The sequence below is a fragment of the Mesoplodon bidens genome, assembly GCF_964165515.1.
Source record: "Mesoplodon bidens genome assembly, chromosome: 1".
Classification (NCBI taxonomy): domain Eukaryota; kingdom Metazoa; phylum Chordata; class Mammalia; order Artiodactyla; family Ziphiidae; genus Mesoplodon; species Mesoplodon bidens.
The window spans coordinates 38,985,437-39,009,789 of record NC_138176.1 but is presented as its reverse complement, the minus strand read 5'-3'; the positions used below and the strand labels follow the sequence as shown (position 1 = coordinate 39,009,789).

Genomic DNA, 24,353 nt, shown 5'->3' with positions numbered 1-24,353 from the left:
AATACTTTTCAGTGGGCAGAGGCTGGGGATTTGACTGGAAGTTTGGTGAGGAAATAGTCATTGTCCATTTATGCTCACCTCCCCCTCCTCCTGGAAAAGGCATAAGACTCCATCAAACGTGATCATCTTCATGTCTCTGTAAGTCAAACCCGGGAGATATGTAAAAGCGAATACATAGTGAATAAATGTAAAAGTGAATACACAGTGCAGAGCAGTTACAAGCACACACTTTGGCATGAAACAGAACCGGGCTTGAGTCCTACCCATGTGCCTTATTAGCTGAATGACCCCTTAGGAAAGTTGCTTAACAACCTTAAGTCTACACATGTATAAAATGAGTATCCTCAAAGTAGGAGCTACTTTATAGAGTTATTGTAAGAATTTAATAAGCTCATGCATGTCAACCAATCAGCATAACACCAGGTACAAAGTATATGCTCAAAAAACTTGTTAAGTGATTACAACACTCTACACTAATGACAAGGGGAAAAGTGAATGCTGTTTTTGGTTTTTGCTTTTCCCAGTGTGAGTGTGTGTGTGTGTGTGTGTGTGTGTGTGTTTCTATCATGTTCCTGAGATGCTCTATTTATTATAAATTTCTCTCTCTTCCTTCCTCCCTCCTTCCAGTTGCCCAGCCAGTTGTATACTTGCAGCATGCGCTGTTTGCAGACAGTGCCTCCTGGCTTGAGAATTACGCCAATGGCAGCCTTGGATTCCTTCTAGCAGATGCAGGTTACGATGTATGGATGGGAAACAGTCGGGGCAACACTTGGTCAAGGAGACACAAAACACTCTCAGTGAATGAAGAGGAATTCTGGGCCTTTAGGTAAACTATATCTATGAAAGTTCATGAAGGCAATTTGAGACAAGTCCTTTAAATATAATAGTGTGGGTGGTATTAACAATAATGTATGGTACTTGGAGTCACACAGCTCCTTGTAATTTCTATTAACATCTCGAAGGAAATAAATAGCAAGAAGCTCTGATTTCTATTGATTCTCCCACAAGCGAATCATATCATTTCAACAGGGTCATTTTAACATACAATTCCATCCAATACTATACATTATAAGTATGTCCCAAGGGACAGCTTAGGAAATTCCTGTGACCAAAGTATGCACTCATTCAACCAATGTTTATTGAGTGCCTACTCTATGCACTGTTCTAGGCCCTGAACATTCAAGAGTGAACAAAGTCTCTGCCCTCATGAAGCTTATGTTTATCCTAGTGATGCTATTACAAGTTTTTTCTCTTGGACAGCCAATCAGTTTTGCAAAGAAGATGTGTATCAGTACCATATTTTACCTACAGAAACTGTGGTTGAGAATGTATAGAATACCATTTTCAGGAAAACTCTAACATGAGATCTTTAAAACTTTAATAGGCAATAGAAAAGAATCTTTTGATATGCTGACTGCTTCTTTTAATGAAAGTGTTTTCTGCTGTCACCAAAGGACAGGCTGATGCCAACAGTGGACATCCTTTCTCAGGCTTAAACTCCCTGTTGGTTTAAAGCCTGCTGCTAGAGCAAAACCATATTAATGAAATACTCAGTACCCACTGACAAGTTGGAAGGAAAGAAAGAATAGATGAAATTGTTAGGGTCAGACCTTTTGCCCCAGGGCAAGCATTGGGAAATATTTTGTGTGGTTGGTCCTTGGCTGGGAGCTTGGAGCTTATTTACTATAAGGCATCACAACCATTCTCTTATACTGGAGAGTACCAATCTATATTTCCTCTCATGTTCTTCTAATAAGCAGACCCTTAGTTCCTGAGGTACCTAATTCTACTATATGTTATTTAGGCCTTTTTTGTTCTCTTGTATTAATGTTGGTTGAACTGGTACTATAGGATTTTCGTATATATTGACTATATCTCTATATGGACAGAAATATTAATAATAGCAACATCTGACTGAGTGTCTAATCGCAGCCAGAGTCATTCCTTTAATACTATCCAACCCCTATAGCAGCCCTGCCATATAGTATTATCATGTTCATTTCACAGATAAGGGAACTTAAGCTCAGAGCATTTAAGTAACTTATGAAAAGTTACTCAGCTAGTGCATGGTAGAATCATGATTTACAACCAGTTCTGTTTCCAAAGCTGGGTATTAAGTGGCCCTAAGAGCCTTGAAGTTCCCTGGGGGAGACTGAAGTAGAGGCATGCAAACCAGGTAGGGAAAGGACAGCAAAAGAAATGCAAGAGAAGGGAACGAAAAGGAAGAATGACAAGATTAAACTTCAGATAATGTAGTTTACACAAGTCTCAAAATCATTCCTGTTATTAGAAAGTAACACATATAAGTGCAGCAACGGAAAGCTACAATAACCTGTATGTAACTGAATAAATAAAGAAATACAAACCATGTAAGTGGACAGCACAGAATTCTGTGTGTAAAAAATAAACAAGCAAGTGCTCTGAGTTTTGAACTTAGTTGGGAATATTTATAAGTCCCTGTTTTATTTTTCAGCTTTGATGAAATGGCCAAATATGATCTCCCAGGAATAATAGACTTCATTGTAAACAAAACTGGTCAAGAGAAGTTGTATTTCATTGGACATTCACTTGGTACTACAATAGGTATGTTTACAAGGGTCAGAGCCATGCAAAAGTTCACCTTTGAATTGGAACAGAGTAACTGTTTTACATTTACGATGTCCTTAATTCTCTGTCCTGTGTTGGGCACATAACCCTAGTGCCCTAAGTGTCTGTGAACCTGAATTCCAGAGACTGTGAGTATGTAGGACGAGCCTTTCATCGATTTCCGGTCACTGCAACACATTTGTAATGGTGATATAATTTCCCAGGAATAATGTGTGCTCAAAATCCAAACAGGTATTTCCAAAGAGTAAGTCTCTAGATCACCTCCAAGCTGAAAAAGTAAAGCCAAATGCCATGAAATATCCTTGAAGAACGTTAGCTCTGCATCAATCATACCTTCCTCACAACCCACATGGAATTTTAAAAAATAAAAAAGAGGGGCTTATACTCATATTTGAACAAATTGAAAAGATATGGTAGCATTTTGTTTGTGAATCACACCACAAAAGCTTACTACAATCAATCAACTGGGCTTATCCATTTAGTGTATGATTTAATATTTATGGAGTAGCATTAATTGTAAGCACTATATAGATTTTTTTTAAAGCCCAGGAAATGTACTTTGTGTGTGTGGTTCCTAGATTTTTTTTAAAGAAATCAATAGTCTAGCTCCACATAAAAATTTAAAGGAACCCATACTATTAAAAATATAAATTTGTTAGTAATCTTCCACTAAAGTTTTCAGTTTTAAGAGACTGGGTTATATGAAAATGCAGTATTTTAGTTTGGGTGAAACTGTGCAAGAGACAATAAATATTCCTACAGTAGTCTTATTATCACCATTATCATCAAGAGCAAATAGGTGTTTACCAGTGCTTTGTACTGATAGGCAGCTTGCAAATTTAGACTAGGCAGTGAGCATGAGAACGAATACACTAAAAGAGGATCAAGGAACTAATAAGGGGACCCAACCCCACCCCCAAAAAAACTGTCACTAACAGGAAAATAATTACACCCTAATAGCTAACACTTAGGAGCCTTTACTATGTTTAGGGTCCTCTGTTCAGGACCTTTCCTACAATCTCTCTGTCTAAGCTTCAGAACAATCCTACCATTATTATTTCCATCTCATAGAAAAGGAAACAGAAGTTCAAAGGAATTAAGTGGCTCCTTCAAGGGCTCTTAATACATAAGAGGTGGCACATACATTCAAACCAGGTCACTTTGCCTTCACCGACGGGGTGCTTGGGCGCTGTGGAGAAACTGCAGGGAGAAGGACAACTTGAGTGGCGTCTAGAAAAGTGGAGAGGACTTAGATATGCTCTCATATCTGATGAGCAGAGAAGACAGTAAATTGCATCATCAGGGCTCTGCGTTGCATTTAGGGCATGAAATTTTTCAGTGAGCACTATGTGCCTTTTGAGCAGAGAAATTTTTATGTGCAAAGGACCCACTCTTTATAGGACATTTAACAAGTCAGGTCCTAGCCCCTTAAATAACAGTTGGGCTCCCCAGTCAGTATGACCATCAAAAACTCACCTCCAGGGCTTCCCTGGTGGCACAATGGTTGAGAGCCCGCCTGCCGATGCAGGGAACACGGGTTCGTGCCCCGGTCTGGGAAGATCCCACATGCCGCGGAGCGGCTGGGCCCGTGAGTCATGGCCACTGAGCCTGCGCGTCCAGAGCCTGTGCTCCGCAACGGGAGAGGCCACAACAGTGAGAGGCCCGCGTACCACAAAAAAAAAAAAAAAAAAGTTAATGATATGTGTGTGTATGTGCATGTATAAAAGCCCAGAAGGTTATGCACCAGACTTTTAATAACAAACATGTTGTCAGAATGTTACCCTTTGATACTGAAATTAAAAGGATGAACACTTTTCATCTGTATGCATAAGAAAACAGAAGGTAAATAAAAGGAATATTGCTCATTATCTGGGTAAATTACCCTGTGTAAACAGCAACTGAGGGCTTCCCTGGTGGCGCACTGGTTGAGAGTCCGCCTGCCGATGCGGGGGATACGGGTTCGTGCCCCAGTCCACGAAGATCCCACGTGCCGCGGAGCGGCTGGGCCCGTGAGCCATGGCCGCTGAGCCTGCGCGTCCGGAACCTGTGCTCCGCAACGGGAGAGGCCACAACAGTGAAAGGCCCGCGTACCGCAAAAAAAAACCTCACCTCCACACATTTCTAGACATCTTCTGGGGGAACAATTATGCCTTATGCCTGTTTCAGTCTTTGTATCAATTACTCAGCCAGTTCCTTTTCTGGCTAAGACAGTTTCAATATTTCAACAAGAAGTTCAGAAGAAAAAAAACCCCTGCTATGGCTGCGTACACACACACACACACACACACACACAGTGGAGGGGGGCCCAGGAAAGTACCTCGGGGAACCAAAACATGGAGATACTCCACATAGCCTTTCCTGTGTGAGGCTGATCCCCACCCTCATCCTCATAGTGCTAGGTATGGATGCAATGCTATTACTGAACAATCCGAGCAAATGGAGACATATGGTCCTTACTGGGACCACGGTGGACTGAGGGAAAGCCCGTTCCCTTTTGGATGCAGGGAAGATTCCAGAGGTTTTGGTAAGCATCCAATGAAGCACTGAGAGCAATGAAATCTCATCAACTGTGAGAAAGAAAAACTGTGGAATAACTGGACGATAGTGCAGAGAGAGCTGATTGATTCACCTCCCACGAACTGATTATTTCTAGAGGCTCTGTGACTCACTCTGACATCTCAGAGTTGGTGGTAAAGTGACAATATTGCCAGCACTTACCCCACGCTTGGGAAGTGAAGGTGTCCCCAGTTTACTTGGCAGGAGTTGCTTCAGCGCCTTATCCGTCACTTTCGCCAGCCCAGTTAAATTGTCCAGAATAAGAGAGAAATGGAGACTTGAGAGCAGAGAGGGCTGAAGGCAGATTAACTCTGCAGGATAACTTAGAAGAGTTTCCCAATTCATCTCCAAGATCAGTACAATAAAAGGATAAAAATGACAAAACAGAGTCCCACTTTTGTTAGTCGAAACATTACCTAAATACTCCTAATTTTTACAAGATTGTCTTGTCTCCTGTTCTCTCAGGGTTTGCAGCCTTTGCCACCATGCCTGAACTGGCACAAAGAATCAAAATGAATTTTGCCTTGGGTCCTGTGGTCTCATTCAAATACCCCACGGGCATTTTTACCAGTTTTTTCCTACTTCCAAGTTCCTCAGTCAAGGTAGGCTCTTCCTTTTGCCAAAAAGTATATGAGGATCTCCTTTTGGATGATAGATCCTTATTGTTTTAAAATCTATTATGAAACAAAAGTAGGACATTTAGATGAAATTTGTAGAAACCAGACTCTGGGATCATGTGCTTGGAGTGTATATATCCTTGTGTGTATTTGTCTATGCCACAATGTCTACAGCTCCCATATGCAATTCACTATACTCAGTTATTAACAGACCTGAGTATAAATCAGAATTTCTAAGTGAGCTGACTGCCGTGTCAGTTTAAGATCTACTCACAAGTTTCCTTTTTCCATTCTTATTCCCCTGGGCATGTCAATGAATTCACAGTGCCCAAATGGAAGACATTTTCCAAGTTACATGTGATCACTGATATCCCTGACTTCGATGTTAGAAAAGCCTGAATAATATAACCCTTCCCATATGGCAGCTTGCTGTAATTTACTAAAGCTAAGATTCCAAAGCGTAAATGTCTTACAGCTGAATTATTCATTCAAGTATTTATTGGTTATTTTCCAATTGTTGGAAAAGTAGTTTGATGGTCAATTGTGAGTTTGGGATTTTATTCTTTGAAAGTCTTTTTCTGTTTGCTTTTTATTTCTCTAAAAAGGTCATTGCCACAATGAACATAGTATTTTATCAAGATTGCCCCTCAAATTTGGAGAGAAGGATAGAATAAATTTTGGCCAAAATGAAGTCAAGGAGACCAATTAGGGTATCACAATAATTCATATATAAAATGAGGTCCTGGTTTGAGGTGAAGAGGTAGAAATGGGAAAAAAAGTATTTGTGAGCTAACACAAGGAAGAACTTCCATGAGGCCTAATGATTGGTTTGATAGTAGTTTTTTGGTATTGTTTCGTAAGCTCAAGTGATGTAACTTCCCTTTTTTGTCGTTGATAGTTCTATTTTAAAGTGTGCTGACATCAGTTAGTTTTGGATGTTTACTGCATTTGGGCAGAGTCGAGCAGACAAATTAGTTGAATTAAATTCAGAGATAGACACATCTATGTCTAAATACACCAGGTTTGCATATGTGTGGCTTTGCCTACATAGGTCGGGTCTGAGGCACATATTGTCCCTGACTTATCTCAGTTTCTTATCCTCTACTGTCAAACTTCCCGCCACTTTAAGTCCCATTCTCTGGCCCACCCACCAGTTCATAATATCCATTGCCCCTAGAAGCTCCAGTCCTCCCATCAGAGATGCCCACCCAAGCTTGCTCTTCCAAAAGCCCTAGAAGTTTTAACTATGCTGGCTCCCAAGACATCAATTTTTTTTCTGTCCAGTGGCACCCTCCCTTCAGTACTCCATCCTCTACCTTTCAGCATAAAAGCTGGCTACTCTGGAACACTACCAGAAAGGTGATGTGTACACGGGTAATAGGGGAAAACCCTGCTTTTCCTTCCTATTCAAGGCAATATTTGACCTTAAGGAGAAACTGCTCTACCTTTCTTGCCATTTAATGAGAAATATAGGTGATTGTTGATTGGACAGAATGTGGGGGAGCTTCACCATGGAGAAATTAGCTAATTTGAGGTTGAGGGTCCTTACTTCAGTCTCCTTGTAAATTATGTTTGATGATATTAGCTGGGTGGAGACCGATTCATAAATAGTAACTTTTCCTGAATGACTTGGTCTCCTTGACCAAAACAGCAAATAAATATAAAAATATAAGTAGAGCCCCGAGCATTCTCATTTCTGGGATGAAGGGAATGTCAAGAAGTCTGAAAATGGTCCTTGAAAGAATAATTATTTTTTATTTTTACAGAGGATTTTTGGTACCAAAGGTTTCTTTCTAGAAGATAAAATAGGGAAGTCACCTTCTACCAAAATCTGCAACAATAAAATATTACGGGTGATGTGTATTGAATTTATGTCTTTATGGGCCGGATTCAACATGAAAAATGTGAACATGGTATGTATAATGATTCTGGGGCCATTCGATGCTTTTAGAAATTCCAGCTTTTCTTTGATTCATTTTGATGTATCTATTATATTACATAAATTAATGTGGTATTCTAAACTTAAGGGCAGAGATTTGCTATGCATAGAAGATTAGATATTCAATGGACCATGAATGTGAAGACTGAGGAAGACAATAGGCAGCTTCATCCTTTCATACCTGGTCAAATTTAAGAAAATAGTTGTTCCACAGTAGGTAGTGGTTTCACATGTTCACAATCAGCTACCACTTACTACAGTCAACTTGATTTTATTTCAGTACAACACAGTGCATTAAAAAATAAAATAAGATCCTAGAAAAGAAGTACATACAAGCATTAAATTTATTCCATGTATGCCTTCACTTGTTGGGTGAATTTAACCTCAAATAAAATTCATCATTTAACTTGGAACATACAAGACAGAATGGAATGGAGTGTAATCCCTTTCCAATGAAAGAGCAGAAGTCCTGTTTCATCAACTCCTTGTTTCCTGTTACTGGGAATTCAAGGAGGACGAGGAGCTCAGACTACAGACCAGTGTGGTTGAGTAGTTATCTCTGTCACATTCCAAATGGCAGCCAGTGAGACTGTTACAGTGAAGCTAGTTCCAAAATAGCTTTTCTCGGCCAGCCACCCTACCCCCATTCTTTAAGAGGATAAGTTGTGTTAGACCAAAAACCTTGAGGAACAATTGTTCAAAGCCTGCTTCTTCAAAAGTAAAAATTTTTAGTAGTTTCCTTGATTTGTTCCATTATATTCTCAGACATACCATTATCAGTACTATTTCATGTCTACAGTTTTCATCTCTATTATATTTACGAAGACTGAAGTACAGTATGCATGGAAGTGATTGATTTTTAGCTTTTTTTTGCAGTATTTTATTTTATCCTTACAAGAGCACAGCAAACTGTAGTATGATTTTTAGCATGTCCATTTAATAGATGAATATACAGAAACTCAGAGATGATAAATAACTTGCCCAAAGTCACAAAGCTTATCATTAACAAAGTTAGGTCCTGAACTCCAGGATTTTTGATCTATTGATCTGTGATCATCACATCTGTGCACACACACACCCCCAGCCTCACACACACACACTTGCACAGAGTACCTTTCTTGGTTGCTTTGCTCCATGATGTCCATTGTTGCTTCTGCTTCAAAATAAGCAAATTATCCTACAGCTTCAGAGCTGATGCAGGTTTGCTCTCAAGCAGCCCATGCCACCAGTCAGCCCATGGTTCACCCACATTCAAGTGCCTGACATGAATTTGTAATTATCTAGATAATTCTTCCTTGCCATTTTCAAAACCTCAATATTTGTTTATTAGTTCTTAGCATAATTATGATCTGCTTCTGAAAGGCGTAGTTTTTTCATTGGGTGGTTAATGCTGTAATACGTGTCCTTTTTCCTTCAGAGCCGAATGGATGTATATATGTCCCATGCTCCCACTGGATCGTCAATACAGAACATCCTGCATATAAAACAGGTAGGGTCTTTGTCATGGAAAACGATTCCCTTAATTTTCTTTATATACGAAAGGACAGAGTTAGCATGTCTGTTCTAAGAAACTTAGCAGCTGGCTTCCTTTTTGCCCTTGCCACCATCTTTATGGTTTGATTTCCCTGGATTTTAAGAGAAAGAACAAGGGATGGGGCAGACCAAGTAGGTGACATAAATGAACCCCATCTTAAATCAGAGCTTGTAAAATAGGCCCTGAGCTGAAACAAAAGGTAAACTGGGAGATACTCAGAACTGAGCCTTCCCCAGAGAGAGAAATACCTGAGATTTGATTTCCCCCTAATGAGGCTTGGTTTTCCACTAGCTTTTCCTTCAAACCAAGGAGATGATTGCGTCACTTTCTGTCGACCTTTTCATACTGGTAAAATTTATTTATATCTTTCTGCTCATCCCGAAGCCTTATTTTCTTCCCAGCATACAGTGCTTTCCTAAGATTTGCTGTTAACAATCATGATTCTTACTGTGAATATTACTTTTTTGTAAAACATTTAATTCAGCTTTACCGATCTGATGAATTCAGAGCTTATGACTGGGGAAGTGAAGCTGAGAACATGCATCATTACAATCAGGTAAGCTATTCAGAGTGACCCCAGAAGGGTGGCTTTGAAAACTTACAATGAAAAATTATTTGAGAGTAAAAAGAATCCTAGCTGGCAACTGGTCTCATTCACATTGGTTGATAGAGATATTTTTTTAAAGTCTAGTTTTAATATGTATTCATTTCAGAAAATCTAGAAATAAAAGAATTATATACTAAGGGAGTTAAGTCATTTATAATCTCTCCACCCAGAGATAACTATAGTAGATGTATCAATATTTTATTATATTTATTGCAATCTCAACTTCACTCTTTTCCACAACTTTCAATCTTGTTTTTTTATTTATAGTCATAGCAAAGCATAACCAATGTTACTGAGGGGGTTTCTTAAACATTATTTTTAATGGCTGCATAATAATGAAAATTGTTTTATAAAAATCTATAAAAGTTGACAGAGTAAATGAATACATGCTTCTTGATACCAACAGAAGAAAATTAGGATTACACGTAAAAGTTAAGAGAATTTTCCACCCATGAAGTGTTGAATCTTAAGGCAACTTTTTCCCTCTAACTTTATGCACCAAAATTTATAGACTCATTTAGCCTTCCTATACTTTTAATCAATCCTGTTGCCACCTTCCTTTTTCTAAGTCAGGGGCTGGGCTTCTCAGTATGAACTAAGCACATTTTTCTGATGTTTTCCCAGACTGACATATTTCAGGCTATTAGTGCAAACATAGATTGATGAAATTGTTTCTGAACATCAAACCAGTCAATCAGACCAGTCAATTTCTCAGTAATGGATTGAATTATTAGAGAAACGATTCTACTAGCCCTTAAGACAATGAGAGCTATATATAATTTTATTATTATTTTTAATCAGCTTAAGGTATGATTTGCATACAGTAAAATTCACTGATTTTATGTGTCTAACTCAGTGAGTTTTGAAAAATATATTCATTCATATAGCCACATCACAAGCAAGATATTGAATATTTTCATTACCCGCAAAGGTTTTTTCCTGCTTCTCAGACAATGTATATTTACAAATGCATATATTTGCAAATGCTTAGAAAAAGGCCAGAAAATAAATAAACAGCAAATGTTAAAGTGATAACTTTCAAAAAGGGGAAGAAAGGAAGAGTGAAGTGGACGGACATGAAAGAGAAAAGGAGGCTCTCATTTTGGATTTTACATACATTTGTCTTTTTTCATTATTGTAATGAACATGTTATAGTTATATATTGTTTACATTTACAAGAAAATAAAACAAAACACACACACACACACGTAAGACCATTATTGTCAAGTTCAGCTTTATTGAGGTAAAACTGACCCCAAAATATTTAAGATTGAAGTGTACAACATGATGACAAGTATTGAGAGTGTAAATGTCCTCAGAATTTACACACAGTTAGCTAGCTGGTCCTACCCTACTCCAGGCCAATCCTGTTTTATTTGTTTGTAATTTTAGATCATTGGAAGTCAATTTTCATTACATTCAGAAGTATCAACAGTTTGTCCTCTCCTTAAGTTCCCAGCACAATCTCTGTGTCCACTCTATGTTTTTTTAAGAATAAGAGGATTAACCCATGTAAGCCTCATGATGGTAGGAATTTCCTTCTCTTTTGTTCACCAGTATTGTCTCACCTGGCAGAGTACCTGGAACTTACTGGCCCCTTAATACTTATTTGTTGCATGAATGAAATTTTTTAACTTCCCTCTAATCCACCTTAAAATCTCTGTCTTCTTGATTCTCTCCTTCCTTTCACTCTCAGAAAATGAAGGTCCTCTTATTATGCAAGTTATCCTGATCTTGTGCCCTCGACCCCATCTCTTCTCATATCTTCTTACTGGCTTCTCTTATTATCTTAAATGAACTCCTATCCCTTATGAAAAACAAAGAAAAAACCTTCCCTTAACCCATCAATTCTATCAAGTCATCCTTCCATCACTCTGTTTTTATCAACATTTTTTAATATTTAAAAGGGAAGTGGAGAAGTATCTCCACTTCTCCACTCACTCCTGAACCCTGGAAAATGTAGTTTTGGTCTTCATCTTCTTATTATAGCTACTCTATTTAAAGTTGCTTGTGGCTTTTAATTGCCAAATATAATTGCCTATTCTCACCTATATCTTGTGTTAGTTACCACAGTCTCCTTGCAACTCACCCCCCTGATTTGGACTTACATAATATAACAATCTCTGATTTTTTTCCTTCCCTTTTTGATTGCTCCCTTTGCCCTCTGACTGGCTATTCTCTGTCCCCCACTGCTCTCAAATTGTCAGAATTCCTCCAAAATTCTTCAAATCTCTCTCCCCTTTGTCTTTGGAGAATTTAGCCATCCCTATAGCTTCAGTTACCCCTTTATGTGGATCATCCAAACTGCTTGTCTAGATTTTTTTCAGGACCCATTTCCAACCTATTTCTTCTTCAAGTCATCCCACAAACTGATGCCTATGCAATCATGCTAAGACAGAGCTCTGAGAAATGACCTTGCCTTGTCTCCAAAACTTCTGAAAGATGCCCAGCTGCTTCAGCCTTTCATTTAGACCTTGACTGTCTCCAATCTTATACCCTACAGTATTCCCTTACATATTTTCTTTTCTGGGTACACTGGACAGCTTGCCATTCCTGACCATGGCATACATGCTATTCCTGCCTGCTGGAAAGCCCTGCCACCTTCATCCTTGTCTGTAAAATCCAACCATTCCTCAAGAGTCATTTCAAATGACTGCTCTTTATATGAAGCCCCAGTTGGAAATAATTTCTTCTTTGTCTTCACTTCCATTGATTGCATTTGGGGAATGTTTTATAGCATTTAATATACCCTGCTTTGTTTACAAAAGTTTATTTAGCCATCTTGCCTTGTTCCTTCACACTCCTTGAATATAGAGCCCATTGCATGCTTCCTTCCTGTGGTCATAGTAAATATTCAGTAATCTCTATTTATTTGAAGTCAGTTTTTGCTCTGAGGAGCTTGCTCTCATGAATGCACTTTCTCTCTCTTCCATAGAGTCGTCCCCCACTATATGACCTGACTGCCATGAAAGTGCCTACTGCTATTTGGGCTGGTGGAAGTGATGTCCTTATAACACCCCAGGATGTAACCAGGATACTCCCCCAAATCAAGAATCTCCATTACTTCAACCTATTGCCAGATTGGAACCACTTTGATTTCATCTGGGGCCTCGATGCTGCTCAACGGGTGTACAGCAAAATCATAGATTTGATGAAGTCATTTCCCTGACTGCAATACATCTACTCTTCAGTTAAAAGTTGCTTCCAAGCCCATAAGAGGCTTTAGGGAAAATACTATCAGCAGTGAGGTCTACTCCAGCATCCTTCACCTTGTTGCTGTCACTGAGGTGTTCCCTTATCACGGCATCCCAGCTAGGAATTATTTCTACTGTGCTGCTCTTTCTCTAGGAAATGTCCACATCTGAAATCTTAGAATCTTCCCCTCAGTCAGGGCTAGGTCCATTTTTTCATCTAAGCCCTAGTAAACTCTTCTCTGCTAACTGTACACTTCAGGGAGGAGTTAAAAGAGGCCTTTCTCTTTCTTATTTCAAATATATATAGTGGTTTCATGCAAATGATACTCATTCCCCATCCCCTTTTTCAAAGGATTGAATATAAGCATAGGAGTGCTGGCCTAGAAAAACCCTGTCAAGGGAGTCATTTGGCAATATGTTTTGGGTGGCTGTGATCTTGTGGCTTTCTTGAAATCATAATTAGGGCAATAGTCATATGGTCATCTATAGACAAGCTATGAAATAAGCCTCACCCACATCAAGCATGAAAAAATAGCTGAATGAAAACTAACCAAACTTAAGTATTCCAGGAGTTTGTTTTACTGTTACAAGCTAGGGGGAAAACTAACTCTTAGTAAGCATATGACTCAACTAGAAGGAGTGGAAGGATGTGGCTGTACTAGATTAGCCTACTAGTTATGAACATTTAAGAGACATTGGACATCAGTTGATATGTTTACAGAGAGAAAAGAAGGCATTGGTTAATACAAGAATCTGGTTAAGTGGGGGTCAGTTAAGAGACCTCCTATGGGATTTGTCTTATTCAGCTACTGCTACAACAATGCTTTGTAATAAACAACTCAGTGGCTTACAACAGCAAACATTAATTTTTTTATGCTCACAAGTCCACAGTCTGGCTGGTGTGGCTCTATTTTACACTGAAATCACCTGGGCTTGGCTCAAAGCTGTGGGTTGGGTCCAGGTCTGCTCCACATCTTCTCTTCATTCTGGAACTAGCAGCTCTCAGGGTTATGTTCTTTGCATGACAGATGTCAAGAGCACAGAAGGGCTAGCTAGATCACGCTAGCACATTTGAACTTCTGCTTGTTCACATGCCTTTGGCTAATTCAGATCACATGACCAAGCCTTACCTCAGTGGGGTAGAATAGTCTGCTTCACCTGCAGTGGGAAGCTGCAAACCACATGGCAGAGGGTGTGGATATATAATGCTATTATACAGGAGTGCAGAATTGGGGAAGATACTCCATTCTACCATATATAGGCATAAAATTCAAAAGACAAAAATAGGGAATACAATAAAAAGTAAGTCTTCCTCTTTCTCCCAACTCTTGTCATACACTCTCCACTTCAAAGACACATAACTCTTACCAATATTTTGTGTATCCTTCTACAGACTATGCCATGCATATTCTAATGGATCCACAGATAACCATTTCGTTTTTTTCTCCTATATGTACCGTACTATTCATACTTTTCCATGTCTTGCTTTGATCGCTTAGTATATCTTGGAGATCATTCCCCATCAGTTCATATGGAACACTATTAAAGGTTACATGGAAATTCATCATTAACAGAGATTAAGATGAATTAGGATTTTTTGTAATTACACACGGTGTTGTAGAAAATATTGTACAAACATCAGTTTATACTTTATATAAATATCATTTATATCTACAGGATAAATTATTTTCAAACCAGTAATTCTGGTTCAAAGAGCATGTAGAGTTTTAATTTTGGATGAAAATATTTTTTAACTTTGTTGGTTGACATGAAATCGCAAATCATAGCTGTTAGGGTGGCTATTATCATTAAAACAAAAGACAACTAGTGTTGACAAAGAAGTGGAGAAATTGGAACCCTTGTACATTGTTAGTGGGAATACAAAATGGTGCAGTCTCTATAGAAAGCAGTATGGAGGTTCCTCAGAAAGTTAAAAATAGAACTACTTTATAATCCAGCAATCCCACTTCTGGGTATTTATCCAGAAGAAATGAAATCAGGATATCAAAGAGGTATCAGTACTCTCATGTTCAATGCAGCACTATTCACAATAGCCAATGTAGAGAAGCAAACTAAATGTCCATCGACAGATGAAAGGATTAAGAAATGTGATTGATAGATAGATATAAATATAGATATAGATATAGACATAGACATAGATATAAATGTAGATATAGATATCTCACAATGGAATTTTATTCAGCTTTCAAAAAGAAGGAAATCCTGTCATATTCAATAACATCGATGAAACATGAGGACTTTATGCTAAGTGATAGAAGGGGCCTTTATTTATCCTGTTTCCTCTCGAGACCTCTCTGTTTTTAGTCCCCATGCCGCTTGCTTTCCTTAGCTTCCATCATGCTGAAGCAGGTCTCACACATTTGGGAAAGTTGCTTCCCTCTTCTGGGCCTGTTTTATCTGTGAAATAAACTAGATGATCTGTTAGGTGTTTGTTAATCTCATTGTGCTTTATTCCTATAAATGTGATTACTTTAAAAATCAGGGCAGATGAAAGCAGAGTTGAACACCAAGTACATCCACACCCCAGCAGCCAGAGAAATTCCAGTGCCTGCCACTTTAGTGTCTTTGCATGACCCTTGCTATGGTTTAGTTCCCCTCTCCCTTCATAAGGATCTGTAGTGCTTCATGCTACTCTCTGTCTGACCCCAGACCTTAAATTTGGATCCACCCAAGCCTGATTCATCTTTCAAGTGCCCCTGGACTAAAATAATTCCAGCCATTTCTCTACTGCTTACATCAAAATTTTCAAAATCTCAAAGGGTGACAATATAAGTAGAGACCCCGCTTCAGTTGGTTTAGGGTGGGAACTGAAATCAGCATCATCAATCAGATGATTCTCAGTCTGATTTTCTTGCATATAAGAGGTAAAATCAAGTCTGAAAACTTCTTCCCCACCTGGTCCAGTAAAATCCAGTGCTTTGAAATGAACACACAGTTGATATATGTATTTGTCATCCAGAGGATAAAACACTGTGTTCTACAGTTGGTGAGCATAAAATATTTTAGTTATGAGACTAGGGAGCATCATGTAGAAAACACAATGAGGAGAGGTCACATTTTTTTCTCAACTGCAAAACAGACAGATACTACATCATGAAAACAAGCTCACATGCGAAACAACTCTAAGGGACTTCCCTGGTGGTGCAGTGGTTAAGAATCCGCCCCCCAATGCAGGGGACACGAGTTCAATCCCTGGACTGGGAAGATCCCACATGCCGCGGAGCAACTAAGCCCGCGAGCCACAACTACTGAAGCCCTCACGCCTAGAGCCCATGCTCCACAACAAGAGAAGCCACCGCAGTGAGAAGCCCGCACACTGCAATGAAGAGTAGCCCCCGGTCACCACAACTAGAGAAAGCCCGTGCAACAATGAAGACACAACACAGCCAAAAATTAAAAAAAAAAAAAAAAAAAAAAAAAAAACTCTAAGAAGATTTGTCAATGGATAAAAAAAAAGCAATAATTTTAAATAATGATTTTAAAAATATGTTCACATACCTTTTCTAAGTAGAATTTTTTTCATATTTATATTCATATACTGTGATGACTCTAGGCCAAAATTTCTCAACTTCAGCATTACTGACATTTAGGGTTGGGAAATTCTTTGTTTTGCAGTCCATCCTGTGCATTGTAGGATGCTTAGCAGCATCCCTGTCCTCTAACACTAGATGCCAGTAACATTCCTGTAGTGATGACATCCAGAAATGTCTCCACACTCCCCTGGGAGATGAAATCACTCCCAGCTGAGAAGAATTGCTCTAGGAAAATCTTGTAAGCTCAGAGGCTTCAGGATTTTGTAATATAAGATGAAAGTGTAAAGGTGGATTTCATAGCAGTGGAATCAGAAAATACTATATAGTAAGTGATACTGGTAAAATTAAATAACTACTTAGAAAAAATTAACTCAGATTCAATACCTACCCACACTAAAAAATAAATTTCAAATGGTCCAGAGTTCTAAATGAAAAATATTGTAGAAATATTGAAAAGAATATAAACTATATTTGTATAGCCTTGGAGTAGAGAAAAACTGTCTTAAAACTCAGAAAATCCAGAAATCCAAAATGAAAACCTCCAGAGACTTAACTCATAACATTTTAACACTTCTGCATGATGAAGTAATAACTAAATAAAGGCACCACAATCAAAAAGTTTAAAAGAGAAAGAGAAAATATTTGTAATATGTATAACAAACCGTTGATCAATATTCAGAAAAAATTAAAAGCCCAGACCAATTTTTTAAAAAACACAGAGAAAACAAGCTAATAATTTGCAAAGGCAATTCATAAAAGAAATCAAAAAGTCAAAACATTTTAAAAGTCTCAATTTCATTATAACTCAAGAAAATGCAAACTAAAATTGTAATGAGATGTCTTGATCCCATCATATTGGCAAAATTAGAAAGATTTATGAAGTGCAGAATTGATGAAGGGAGATGTGGAGAAACAATCATGTTCATGCCCTATTAGGAGAACTTACATTGGTTTGGTCTTTTGGAGGCAACTTAGCAGTAGTTATGAAAACGTAGATGGCACACTTTACAGTATAGGTTTACATCTATAAGTCTTTTCTATAAAAATACTCTCATATGTGCTCACTATATATATATATACAAGGGTAGTTGCTATGGTATTATTTGTAATAACAAAACATTGCAAACAAGCTAAAAGCCATCAACAAGGAATATTTGGTCCATCATCATATCTTGATACATACAATGTGGCTTTATGCAGTAGTTACATAGAATGAGATAGTTTAAAATAATGAAATGGAAAGGACTTTTTATATGAAAGAGACTTTCAGAGCTGTATATAAATATGTAAATATACACATATTTATGTAAATAAATTCATTCATGTAAATAATGTTATATGTATCAGTATGCATAATTATGTATATATGTAAACTTATAAAAAGTGTCGTAAAAGACACACATGAAACTATCAATGGGAATTAATTCCAAGAAGAAAAGTAGGATGTACATCTCATTCTATGTGTTTCATAGTGTTTGAAGTTTCACCACAAATATGTATTCTACATACTATGTAATTTTTTAAGAAAAGTGGTAAAGTTGAACTAAATGATTTCAGAAGTGTATGATTTGTGCTCTAACAAACTACGACTTAATCCTGGTTTAGAACTAAATCTGAAAACTTAAGCCACCAAGCTTGTGTCCATATCACAGGATCCTTTAAGAAGAAAAGATAAAGGGAAAGGAAAGACAGTTCTTTAAGCACCCACTATGTGCTTATTCCATTTGCATACATTTTCCCATTTATCCTGATAGCACCTCATTTTTACTGAGACTCTGAGAGGTTAAGTGGTTTAACAAAACTCACAAGGTCAGGAAGGGGCGGAGTCAGGATTCACACCTGGACCAGTCTGTGGGGGATATGATTGCTGCTTTCTACATCAGAGGTTTCATATTTTCACTAGTTGATGAAGACACTCCGGCTTATCTTATAAGTCAGATCAAAGCACAGAGGGCCATGACTCCACAAGAGCCAGTGTGCCCACAGTTGGACAGGCTCTTGCTCTCTCCCCAGTCCCCACCACGATGTGTGTGTCTGCAATCAGTCCCCGATCCCTAGCTGCTGGACCTGAAGGCGCTACTGAGGGCCCCAAGAACACTTGCAGTCACTGTGAGCCCTGCAGCACTCACCAAGGACCACACAGCTGTCGATGCTGTGGATCCCAGCAATCTGAGCCCAAGAGACATCACTCCCTGGTGCCACCACACACTCCTGCACTTGGTGCCCTGCACAACTAGACCTGAGGCCATAGCACACTTCAGCATGCCCCATCCACAGGTAAAAGTCTTCCTTTACCACAGTCAGACCATAAAGTCTGGAAGAGATAGCTGTGTCTCCAAATACAGACACCTACACAAGGCTTTAAGGATCATGAAGAATGAGGAATACAAGTAAACCTTCAGGAACTGGCCCCAGAGAAATGGAGAACCAGGAATTGCCCAACAAAGAGTTATAAACAATTGTCCTAAAGATACTCAGCTACAGGAGAACACAAATAAACAATTTGATGGTATCAGGAAAATTCAAGAACAAGATGAGAAGTTCAACAAAGAGATAGAAAACATATAAAGAACCAAACAGAAATTTTGGAGCTGAAGAATACAATGACTGGTACTGAATAATAGAGAATTTCAAAGGCAGACTGAAACAAACAAAACAATGAATCAATGAGCACGAAGACAGATCAATTGAGATTATCGAGTCATAGGAACAGAAAACAAAAGACAAAGAAAAGGAACAAAGAGAGTCTATAGGACTTACAGGATAAATTGATGGAAACAATGTACACATCACAAGAGTCCCAGAAGGAGAAAAAGAAATTCCCAAATCTGGGGAGAAATTTGGACATCCAAGTTCATGAAGCTAATAGTTTGCCCCAAAATATCAATTCAAAATGACTTTCTCCAAGATACGTTATAATAACACTGTAACAAGAAAAATGATAGAAAAAAATCAATGGAACAAGGAATTCGTTTTTTGAGTATATAATCAAAATTGACAAACTGTTAGCTAGACTATGAAAAAAAGAGAGATGACTCAAATAAATAAAACTAGAAATTTTAAAAAGGCAACATTACAACTGATACCACAGAAATACAAAGGATCACATGAAACTACTATGAACAATTGCATGCCAACAAATTGGATAACCTAGAAGAAAGGGATAAATTCCCAGAAACATCATGATGTTAATGGACCAGTACTGTATATTCTTGAATTTTCTAGAACTTCATTAGGTGATAAGTTTAGGTATGAATATTTGTGTTTTTAGAAACCAACTCACCTACAAAGGTTTTACCTTCAATAATTATCAGCAACCTCAATATTGTGCCATGGTTATTTTAAAATCCTGTGGTTTTCCTTGTGCTTCAGCATAAACATAAGTACATTCTGTTGTCTTATTTTTCAATAATCTTTAGAATGTTTTCCCAAAGATCTAAATATTTTAATTTAACTACAACTTATTTTAGAGATTAATAACTTTATTTTAAGACAAAACAATTTATATTTAAAGAAAAGAATCATCACATGTTGATTAATGCAGCTGAGATATTGATTGGTGTCAAAATGACAATCGTATATTTTCAGGCATGTCTAACACACTGGGAGGGCAGATAAACCAAGATAGCATTTGCCTGATGGCCCTGAGTCTCTTGTGAGATAATTCATATTGAGAGAAGCAGTAGGGCATCCGTTTGTACAAAAGTTTTGGTCATTTGATCATAGAGTGATTCTGACGAGAGCACTGACTTGGACCTTCAGGCAGATTCCATGGCACAGCCTTCACTGGACTTGAGGTTTGGATTACAGAACCTGAAAGAATTGTTTTAATAAAACTCAATTCAACCTTGGGGGAAAGCAGCACTTGAGAGCCCTTTAACCTGCAACTCAAATAGAAAAGAGGAATTCACTCCCAGTTTTGCTTTTTTTAATACTCTTGTGTTACTGGTGTGTGTGTGGAGGTCGGGCTGTCCTGTTTTGTTTAACTGATTCAATTTTTTATAATTTTTACACACAGTACATCTATAGGTAATGATCCTCTATTCACTTTTTTCTTAGCTTTTCTTTAATCTCTCTCCTATTTGACCTGTCCCTTTTTACGTAATTTTGATATTTAACTGATTTATAGATAGTGCTCATTAGGGGAGATGTATTTTCTTAGTTTCAAGATGTCAGGGTACTTCAGATCCTCCTTTGTGTATTGAGATGGCAACAAAACCATTTTATTTTTATTTATTTATTTATTTATTTTTTTTGCGGTACGCAGGTCTCTCACTGTTGTGGCCTCTCCCGTTGCGGAGCATAGGCTCCGGACGCACAGGCTCAGCAACCATAGCTCACGGGCCTAGCCGCTCCGCGGCCTGTGGGATCTTCCCGGACCGGGGCATGAACCCGCGTCCCCTGCATCGGCAGGCGGACTCTCAACCACTGCGCCACCAGGGAAGCCCGCAACAAAACCATTTTAAAATATCACAGCATTCCTTGATAGAAACTTCTAAAGATAAATCTCTCAAGATAAACAGTTCCAAGTTGGAGGTCACACTGGCACATTTGGATCCCCCGTTCTCTATAATGATAATTTCCACAAGCTGTGGGTTGCTCAGATGTTGAGGGCATTGTTAAAATTCTGCAGTGGGGAAGAGCTATACTTATTTCATATTTGTTCAAAATGTGGCTCTTTGAGCTGGACCTTGCATGTCACTTTCTTGCTTCCAAAATGACAGTTGTGAGCTCATAAAGTCACCCAAGAATTTGATAGTCAAATTGAACTCTATTTTCTCTATATTTGCTTGTATGCAAGGAGGGTACAGTTTCTAAAGGCTGTAAAAGAGGCTGTGTTGAAGGGAAGTAGTCCTACTGTCAAAAACGTAGGAGTTTTTCAGAACTAATCAGTGTTTTGGCATCAATTCTTTCATTAATAAGTCTATACAGTATTCACATGTATATTATGTGAGAGTTGACCTTACCTGAATGTATTGGAACAATGTGAGATTATATGTCCCAAATTTATAATGAAATTATTGAGAATTGTTTTGAATTTTAAATCCAGAGGGAACTTTTAAAGAGACAATTCACAGAAACTGATGTAATTGCTTTCGATCGTAGGTGAGCCTTTGTCCTTGAATGCGGAACATTGAAATGTTACATTTTATTCCCATGCATTAATAATATTCAATGATGAATTAAAACACCTGAATTTTAGTTATGGCCTTGCCACAATCTAGCTAGGTAATGTTGGGCACGGCTTTTTAACATATCTTCCCAAATGAAAATGAAAGGGCTGAATGAGATTTTGTTTCCTTCTGGCTGTATAACTTCTTTTTTAATTGAAGTATAGTTCATTTACAATGTTGTGTTAGTTTCAAGTATATAGCAAAGTGATTCAGTTATATATATATATATATATATATACACACACACATATATGTATATTATACATGTATTCTTTTCCATTATACGTTATTACAAGATAGTACAGCTCCCTGTGCTATACAGTAAATCTTTGTCATTTACCTATTTTATATATAGTAGTGTGTATATGTCTGGCTGATTAACATTTTAAAATCTTAAAACGTCAACACTGGGAGCCCAAGTTCTTTTCCAAAATTTTATTTTGCATAACTTTGGAGTGAGCTCAGTGGGTGCTGAGGACCTGGGGCTCTGCCAAGTGTTGGGCAAATGCTTCCTCTGCTCTCCTAAAGTAGGTCAGATCACTACTCCTTAGCACACATCAGATCACTAGTGGTGGGAATGTTGAGACTGCTCCAGATAAGAGCTGCAAGCTCACCTCATGACATCTATGCAGGCGGCCCAGAGTGGGTGAGGCTTGAGAGTGTGGGCAGCTGTCTACACACAGACTCACCATTCCTGTTCTGGCTTCACCTCCTTCACCAACCCACATTCCAAAAGTCTCTCAATTAGTGTGGTTGCTGGTAGCTCAGTTCTGAAGAGCTGATGTAAAAGTAAAGAAATATTTTACTTTAAATAGTATTTTTTCTTAAATTCTAACACATTTTTCACTTAAAATGACAATAACTATTCTCCTGGCCTGCTTAAATATTAGTAGGCTAAGGAATTGCTCACATGGCCACATAGTTGATTGAACTGGGGCATTTAGTTCATGAAAATAACTAGGCTGCAACTCCTTTTAGTTATTGCAGATGATTTAATGACCAGGTATCCAACAAAGTAATCTCTCAGCAATTAACTAGTGATTACAAACCCAAATAAAACTTTTCATTTCTATTTAGTTGAGCTACCTAGAAATGGCCTAAACATGGAAGATTCATTTTCTTCCAATCAATGTTCTTACCCATAACTAAAAATAGAAAATGTCCTAAAATTTTTTGACATTCTTGATAAGTAAAAATGCTTATCACTACATTGACCTTCAGCCAAAGGACAGTGAAGCCCCAGACTGTGACTCTAAAGGGTCATAAAGTTTTCTGCAGACTTCATACCTTTCTACCTATAAAAGATAGATAAGAACTAGGAAAAAGTTCATTTATAACCCTTCTTTCAGATTCCACATATAAGCAATATCATATGATATTTGTACCTATTTACAAAAGAGAAATAGAGTTACAATTTTCTACAGGTGTAAAAAATAAATTTATGGCTACCAGGGGGCAAAGGGGGGAGATAAATTGGAAGATTGGGATTGACGTATACACACTACTGTATATAAAATAGATAATTAATAAGGACCTACTGTATAGCACAGGGAACTCTACTCAATACTCCATAATGGCCTATATGGGAAAAGAATCTAAAAAAGGGTGGATATATGTATACGTATAACAGAGTCACTTTGCTGAACACCTGAAACTGATACCACATTGTAAATCAACTATACTCCAAGAAAAAAAAATTTTTTTAAAAGAACTAGGAAAAAAAGAAAATGATGCATCCTATGGTCCATATTACCTGATGATGAACAGGGATTTTATGAGTTGTATCATATCACATAACTCCAGGTTGCATCAAAGAAAGTTCTTTCTACACACCAAGTTGTTTGAGGGAGTGGGCGGAGCCAGGTAGTATTGGGACATCCTGGATGTTGTTTCCATTCTACTTCATGTTCTTTTGTTCCTGTCAACCGAGCTTGTTTAAGTTGCTTCGGAATTTGGAGAAGAAATTACAGCTGGAAAATATATGAAGGAGTTTTTAAACCTACAGATTCTTCTGACTTTAGAATCAGTTGTTATATTACCAAGAACAGATAAATGCAGATGTTGGACCATGTCAAAAATCTTGTCAAGAGAGTGGATTGTTTCACACAGAAAAGAGATGTGGCTTCTGATTCTGGTGGCGCATTTGTTCCAGAGAAATGTGAATTCAGGACATATGCCAACTAAAGCTGTGGACCCAGAAGCATTCATGAATGTTGTAAGTTGGGATTTTCCATATTTGGGGGGAAACAAAGAACTTTACATGTTATTGTTTGTCTCTGTGTATTATCTGCATTATGTATTATATTTATATGTGGTGGTGATTTCTGCTAGTAGAGCATAGTTGTAAATTAACATATTGTATTGGAAAGAACACTAAGTTGGGTGTGGGTAAACATGGGTTCATCTTCAACAATTTCAGTAAACTTAGGCAAATGACTTAATCCCTTTGAGCTTCAAACACAGTTTAACTCTTTCTTGAATTCTTAGGTTCATTCCAGGAGCAGTTAAATCATTGCAGTATCTTGGGTCAAGCTCAGGAGCAGTTAAATCATTGCAGTATCTTGGGTCAAG

General features: G+C 38.0%; 1 protein-coding gene across 1 annotated transcript in view; it reads left to right on the top strand.

Moving 5' to 3' along the window:
* LOC308624469 (uncharacterized protein) overlaps nt 1-24,353 on the top strand; it is a gene marked incomplete at both ends in the record, with an annotated part of 48,888 nt that overhangs the window by 3,566 nt on the left and 20,969 nt on the right. The window contains 9 exons of the mRNA XM_081247708.1: nt 628-826; nt 2,474-2,583; nt 5,629-5,765; nt 7,547-7,693; nt 9,137-9,208; nt 9,738-9,809; nt 12,796-13,016; nt 18,653-18,717; nt 23,723-23,997. Coding sequence (XP_081103834.1) covers nt 628-826; nt 2,474-2,583; nt 5,629-5,765; nt 7,547-7,693; nt 9,137-9,208; nt 9,738-9,809; nt 12,796-13,016; nt 18,653-18,717; nt 23,723-23,997 — 1,298 coding nt within the window. The remainder of the gene's footprint in view (nt 1-627; nt 827-2,473; nt 2,584-5,628; nt 5,766-7,546; nt 7,694-9,136; nt 9,209-9,737; nt 9,810-12,795; nt 13,017-18,652; nt 18,718-23,722; nt 23,998-24,353) is intronic.